This window comes from Sapajus apella, unplaced genomic scaffold, assembly GCF_009761245.1.
Source record: "Sapajus apella isolate SASKATOON/1434 unplaced genomic scaffold, GSC_monkey_1.0 scaffold65, whole genome shotgun sequence".
In the NCBI taxonomy this organism is placed as follows: domain Eukaryota; kingdom Metazoa; phylum Chordata; class Mammalia; order Primates; family Cebidae; genus Sapajus; species Sapajus apella.
The window spans coordinates 10,140,011-10,147,526 of record NW_022437005.1 but is presented as its reverse complement, the minus strand read 5'-3'; the positions used below and the strand labels follow the sequence as shown (position 1 = coordinate 10,147,526).

Genomic DNA, 7,516 nt, shown 5'->3' with positions numbered 1-7,516 from the left:
GAATAGTTCTCACGAGAGCTGATGGTTTTATAAATGGGAGTTCCCTGCCTGCTGCCATGTAAGACATGACTTTGCTCCTCATTCACCTTCTGCCATGATTATGAGGTCTCCTCAACCATGTGGAACTGAGTCAGTTAAACCCCTTCTCTTTATAAATTATCCAGTATCAGGTATGTCTGTCAGCAGTGTGAGAACAGACTAATACACATAGGAAGATACACAAATCCCCCAATTTATAGAGGTCCCACAGGGGAGGGCTACTATTTCTGCCACAGGGGTCCCCCAGCCCAAATGACCCGTCCACTCAGGACTCTTAAGAGCCTCAGGCCCAAGGAAGCATCCAGAAGGAACCCGCTGAGTTAGCATCCAATGGATGCAGACCTCTGTAAGGGACTGTTACCTAAGCAAAAGGCATTCCTCCTCTGATTTGCTATAGAGAATGGAATCAGACCTCACCCTATCCTTTGTACTTGGTGACCGGTAGACCATCAAGCTAACCAAAGGTGCATGGCCGCACTTGGTGCCAGGAAAGAGGAGCTGAACATGCCCATCTTCTGTCCCCAATGCTATGAAATTAAAACACCAAACGCCAAGCAGAGAGGCATGCATGGAGAAAGCGTGCTGGGAACAGCCTCCACTTGCCATTGCTTTATTGTCGTGGATAAAGTAGTCGCAGAGGTTGGAGGGATGCCCCAAAACACCATTAGGCATCTTCACACTTTTTCTCCATCACAGTGAATTCGCCATTCCAGGGAAGTGCTCCTACCAAAAAGCTGCAGCTTAATTTCTGAAAAAGACGACAACAACAAAAATCAGTAGAGCACCAAAAGAAAGAGAAAAATTGTCCTGTTGCTAGGTGCCAGTTTAGGAGTATGCCCAGAGATGGGTCGCCACCCTCCAGGGATGCTCCCAGGAATCTGCAGAGCTGGAGGCTGCGGACTTCACAGCCATCAGCAGTTGCCCAGAGGGATCTCTGTTCTAATTAACCACAGGTAGACAGGAAACGTTAATTATCATAACATTATGGTGGCAGTTCAGATGTGAACTTGACATTATATTCAATTCTCTTTAATACTTTCTACAATGTAAATAAGACAATTCGAATTGGTAACTAAAGGGCGTTATTTTAATGATTAAATAATCCATTTTATTTTATTTTATTTTTGAGACAGAATCTCACTCTGTCACCCAGGCTGCAGTGCAGTAGCGCGATCTTGGCTCACTGCAACCTCCATCTCCCGGGTTCAAGTGATTCTCCTGCTCAGCCTCCTGAGTAGCTGGGATTACAGGCACCCACCAGCTATGCCAGGCTCACTTTTGTATTTTTAGCAGAGACAGGGTTTCATTACATTGGTCAAGCTGATCTTGAACTTCTGACCTCTGACCTCATGATCTACCCACCTTGGCCTCCCAAAGTGCTGGGATTACAGGCGTGAGCCACTGTGCCCGGCCTAAATAATTTATTTTAATGTTGGGAAGGTTGTGGACAAAAGGGAATGCTTATACACTGCTGGTGGGAGTGTGAATTAGTGCAGCCATTGTGAAAAGCAGTGTGGTGATTCCTCAAAGAATTAAAAACAGAATTACCATTCAACCCAGGAATCCCATTATTGGCTACCTACCCTAAGGAATACAAATTTTTCTACCATGAAGACACATGCACATGTATGTTCACTGCATCGCTATTCACAGTAGCAAAGACATTGAGTCAGCCTAAGGCCTGTTGATGGTGGACTGGATTAAAATAATGTGGTACATATAAACCATGGAATGCTACATTGTCATAAAAAAGAATGAAATCATGTCCTTTGGAGTAACATGGAGCTTCAGGTCATTATCCTAAGCAAACTAATGCAGGAACAGAAAACCAAATACTACATGTTCTCACTTAAAAGGGGGAGCTAAACAACGAGAACACATAGAAAGAGAGGAACGACAGGCCCTGGGGGCTCCTGGAGAATGGAGGGCCGGGGAAGGACAGGATCAGAAAAAGTACCGTATCGAGTACTCTGCTTACCACCTCGGTGATGGAACAACCTGTACACCAAACCCCTGTGACACGAATTTACTTATAAAATAAACCTGCATGTGTACCCCTGAACCCCAAATAAAAATCTTTTTTTAAATCCCTTTTGTTCTAATAACAAGTCAAGAGCAATTTAGAAAATTCTAGGGCCTAACATATCTTTTCTTCCAAAGAACTTTGCTTTTCTTTCAAAACGTCAAAATATTGAAACAACAAATAAAATACCCTATGTGTGAGGGACAGATTAATGGATGGATGGATGGATGGGTAGATGGATGGGTAGAGAGAGATAGTGGTCCTGGACAAAGTGCAAAGGCCATCTCAAATAGACTGAAATCCCTGGGGACTTCCAGGAGTTAAGAGACAGACAAAGTCAGAAAGAAGACAGTTTAGTTCCTGCTGAGTATTGAAAATATTCAACAAATAATACCAGGTACCAAATCAAGATTATTTTATAGGCAAATCACATCAAATTTGGGGACCCAAAAGCATCTGCGGACTTCAGACTGATGCAGAACACAGAAGATAATGAAAAACCCTCAGTCTCGTTGTACTAGACCAGCAAAATCCTGAAACTCAGATGTAACTGAGAAATTATAACCCAAACTTATCTAGTAAATAGCAAAAATCCTGAACAAAAAATAGCAAATGAAAATCGGTTGCTCATTAAACGATTACTGTCCCTAATGTAGTACTTTCCAGACTTTTTCAGTCATATAACATATGTGGGTGTTTGAAGTGGGAAATTCTGATTGAGTAGATTTGGGATGAGTGCATGGAACTTGTATGTGTGTATACAAGTATGTACATGCATGCATGTGTGTGTATGTGTAGATGTGTGTATGTGTAGATGTGTGTATGTTTACCCCATACTCCAAGAGATTCTTAATATCAGAAGAGTTTGAGAGTAGCTAATACATACAAAAGCAAAATTGCTGTCAAGAGCAGTGGCTCAGGCCTGTAATTCCAACACTCTGGGAGGCCAAGGCAGGAGGATCACTTGAGGCCAGGAGTTTGAGACCAGCCTGAGCAACATAGTGAGACCTTGTCTCTACTAAAAATAAAATAATTAGCCTGGCCTGGTGGTACGTGCCTATGTTCCCAGCTACTTAAGAGAAGGAGGTGGAAAGATTGCGTGAGCCCAAGAGTTTGAGGTTGCAGTAAACTATAATGGCATCACTGCACTCCGCTGAGGGCAACAGAGCAAGACCCTATCTCAGCAAAATAAATAAATAAATGCAAAATTTCTAAATTAAAAAAGTGCCATATTGAACCCAACTATATTCTTTTTTTTTTTTTTTTTTTTTTTTTGAAAGGGAGTTTCACTCATGTTACCCAGGCTGGAGTGCAATGGCGCGATCTCGGCTCACCGCAACCTCCGCCTCCCGGGTTCAGGCAATTCTCCTGCCTCAGCCTCCTGAGTCGCTGGGATTACAGGCACGCGCCACCATGCCCAGCTAATTTTTTGTATTTTTAGTAGAGACGGGGTTTCACCATGTTGACCAGGATGGTCTCGATCTCTTGACCTCGTGATCCACCCGCCTTGGCCTCCCAAAGTGCTGGGATTACAGGCTTGAGCCACCGCGCCCGGCCCCCCAACTATATTCTAAACAAGCGCGGACTGAATCCTTCACATTCTTATTCTGCAGTCTGAGCCCAGCAGACTGGCTCCCACAAGGAGGGGTGGTGAGAAGAAGGGCCATTCTGCCATCAACAAGGTGGGGACCAGGAAGTGCCTGTAAACATTCACAATGGCATCCAGGGAGTGGCCATCTTGAACAAATGTGCCCCTCGGGCACTTAAAGCGTCCAGTAATTTGCCATGTGAGAAATGGGAAAACAGATGTGTACATCTACAAAGCTGGCCAGTCCAAAAGAAAAATGTCCACAAAATGTACTGATGATGAAGTTTCACCAAACAAGCGTGGTCTGTTGGTTACCTACGTACCTGTCTCCTCTTTCAAAAACCTACGGACAGTCGATGTAGATGAGAGCTGACCACTGACAATCAAATGAAGTTATAAAACCGCCACACATGCACACAAAGATGAGTGCATCACATTCCAGGTGTGTAAACGCACCTCATCATTAGGGAACCTACTAATTTAACTAATTACACTACTAGGTCCAAGAGGAAAAATTATTCAATGTACTTGGTAGATACTCAAAGAATATTTGATAGAATAAAACAATCTTAATTTAAAGACTCTCGATACAGAGAGAATTGGAAGAACATCTAAAATCAATGCTTGATGTAATAGTTAATAAGAGTATACAAATACTGAAGACAGTTCCAGTAAAGCTGGGAACAAGAAACACTGTCCAGTATTGTTACTCTTCAGCATTATTTATTTCAAAGGCTTGGAAAAAGAGAAAGTTGTTATGGGCAAACGTCTGCTTAAACATGTATGTCTTAAAAACCGAGAGGTATCTTGGAAATCTTAGACCCAAATGGGTTCCTTGAGAACAATTTTCTTTAATGAGTTTTAATATTTTCTACAAACTGGCAAAAGCAAAAACTGTCCTACAATCCCTAAAAGCCCGGGAGAAAATATAAATTTAAAACAACCATACTCCTAATACCAGTAAAAGATAAAACAAACATAAAAGATCAGATGGCAGTTGGAAAAGCTCACTGCTGACATGTTTGTCCTGATGGGCCATCTACTGTGAGCTGAAAACAACAGGGTCCGTTTCATCCGAGCATACAGAGGCAGTTTTCAGCAAACACAATGGCAGTGTGGTTCATAAAAGCATTTGCCATTTCCTGTGCCACGGCAACGCATAAAGCAGCGGTTCTCAAAGTCATCGCTCGGCCAGCAGCAGCACCACCACTGAGAACACACTGAGAATACAAATTCTTAGACCTCATTTCCTGACCCACTGAATCGGAAACTGCAGGTGGAACCCGGTCCTCAGTGTTTGTCAACACCTCCGGGTGATTGTGACGCCTGTTCATATTGGAATACCACCGATGTAAAGTCAGGGGCGGTGATGCAGCTGTTGGGCCAACCCATAGAATGCTCGGGGCATTCATCAGTCTGGGACGAGTCCTGGCGCATGAGCTGCCTGAGCTCTTTGCAAATCCGAGATAAAAAATACAGGCCTGAGGCCAAAAGCCCCTGGGCCAATTCATTTGTTTGTTGAGAGTCTTTGGGTTTGCCCCACCTTCCTGGAAACCCCGGTTGACCCCAGCAATAATCAACTGTAAACCCAGGAGGCTGGGGCCACCAACTGGCTTAGTGATTGCTTAATCCCCAGCACTCAGAATAGACCCAGTGCAAAGCACATAGCACCTGGTGCTAAGTAAGTTTCTATGAGTGGAAGAGTGAATGAATGAACTTCCTTTTGTGCCTGTACAGGGATGAGTAACTGTGGGCCCAGCAATAGTGGGTGGTCGATCTGGACCCAAGAGGACAGACTTCTGGTGATTATGTGTTGCCCAGTGTGCTGGCATCAAAAAGTCAGACGTCAATGGGGCCCTTGAGATAAGAGTACCCTTGACAACATCCTTTCCCCAGAATGAGGGATGAGAAAAAACTTCAGAGGTCTCCACCACGTTCCATGGCCCTGTGTCTTCTGCTCTAAAGGCCACAGGGTTGGCTATCTGCAGCTAAACATTGGGAGCTACCCAGACCTCCAGAAGAAGGTCTGGGCACCTGAGCTTTCTCCTCTGGGGCTAAGAACTGCCCAGGCCGTCACAGACAGGTGGTTCATCACTTACCTTTTTCAGTTTGGAGTTTTCTTGAACGGCACAGATTTCATTACTGCTTAAAGGCTTTCTGCAATCGCTGCGGGCAATTTCTACATCAATAAGGTATTCCAGACGATTTGTGACCTGTCAGTTAGCAATTGTGCAATTTTATTTTAAAAAGTTGTATTTTCTTTTAAAGTTTTAGCAAAAAAAAAAAATCACTTTCACTCGTGTCCTTTCCACTTTCTTTCCTCCCCCACCCCAGACAGAGCATTAGAAGAAGGCTGGGAAGCCCACTGCCTGGGGTCCTGTGCACACCAAGATCAGCCAGGACTCCGCAGCCTCCTGGAGCTGGAAGCTTGGGTAAAGGCTCCTCTCCAGTTTGTCACCTCATTGAAGGCAAGAACTTTTCATTCCATTTCCTGTCCCCAAGCCCAGGGCATGCTGCATGCTCAGTGAGGAGTGGTAGGAGAAGAACCATCAGCTCTCCAGGGCCTGAGATGCTCAGGTTCACACAGGCCTGACCAGCTGACAGCCCCCTCAGCCACATTAGGCCCCAGTCCCTCAGATTCCTGTGAAACCTCCCATCCTCTGGGGTTTCCCCACCCAAAACCCTCCCATCAGCTCAGACACAGTCCATAAGGAGCCATGAAGGCATGAGTTTGCCTGCCTTATTCTCTGCTGAGTCTTTAGTGAGTGAAACAGCAGTAGGTTTATAGCAGGACATCAGTATTTGCTGAATTCATTAGTGATTAAATGCAATCAAGGCTCCTTATGATGTCCATTTAAATCTGTTTTCATCTGGCATTAAAGGATTACAACAGGAGATGAAGGAGTGTCTGCTGGTTGGGTTCAGGTTCACCCAGACTCACCTTTCCTTATCAGACCTTTTCTCATGGCTAGCGCTCCCTTTGTCTCCCAACCTTAGCAAATAAATGAACATCTGATCTGCAGCTTGGGGTTTAAATGAGTTAGTCTATGCAGAGGACTTAGAACAACAGCCCAAGCATTTGTAGAAAGCACTCTGTGTGTTCGCTGCCTTATTGACACTATGCAAGCGTTTATGCTCTCCAGCACTCACATATTGAGGGTTTTTGCATACTAGTATTTTTCTCCTATGCCCACTCTTTAACTGTGCCGCCATATGCAAATGTCCACCTATATGGAGAGAGCACCTTTACCTGCAGCTGGGCTTGCAGTGTCCTGACCACCAGGAAGACGTACTTGTCCTCGCTCTCCCTGTTGTATTCTTGCATGGCAAACCACAGACACTGCCTCACGTTGGCATCTGAGGCGTTGGTGGGTTGTAGTTTCCTCAGCACCCCCTTCTCATCCTTGTTGGGGTCTTTCCTGGACACTAGGGCCAGGGGAATGGTGAGGAGAAGCAGGGAGAGCCACCGGCATCTAGGCATGGTCCTTCGGGCAAGAGGCACAGTCGAGTCTCCTTGTCTGTCCAGGGCTGGAGCTGCTGGCAGGATGCCGTGGTCGTGGCCACTGCTACAGGCTCAAGAACCTTCGTGTCACACGTTGGCTCCTCTTAGCGTAAGCCCAGCTGGATTCAAGACAGGGCCGTTAGGGTCACTCTTTGAGGTTAGCCCTCTCTTTCTCCAAGGAAACCCACCTAGGAATGCCAGTTAAGGAGTCTGTCTACCAGCCTCCCCTCCTTATCCTGAGAACTCCCCTCCCCGTAGGCCCCGAAGTGTCTGTGCCTACCCCTGTGCGCGTCACTCTTGTTATCTGCTTCTCAGTCCTGTATGGTGTGACCACGTAAACTCTGGCTGCCCCAGAGGCCTTGTG

At 45.5% G+C, this 7,516-nt stretch overlaps 1 protein-coding gene across 1 annotated transcript; it reads right to left on the bottom strand.

Moving 5' to 3' along the window:
• Positions 1-604: 604 nt before the first annotated feature.
• CST8 (cystatin 8) lies at positions 605-7,271 on the bottom strand. The gene is made up of 3 exons (XM_032248159.1): positions 6,901-7,271; positions 5,750-5,863; positions 605-787 (listed from the first exon to the last, which is right to left on the bottom strand). Exons 1-3 carry the CDS (start codon positions 7,129-7,131, stop codon positions 704-706), a joined length of 429 nt encoding a protein of 142 aa, XP_032104050.1. The 5' UTR covers positions 7,132-7,271; the 3' UTR covers positions 605-703.
• Between the last annotated feature and the right edge of the window lie 245 nt (positions 7,272-7,516).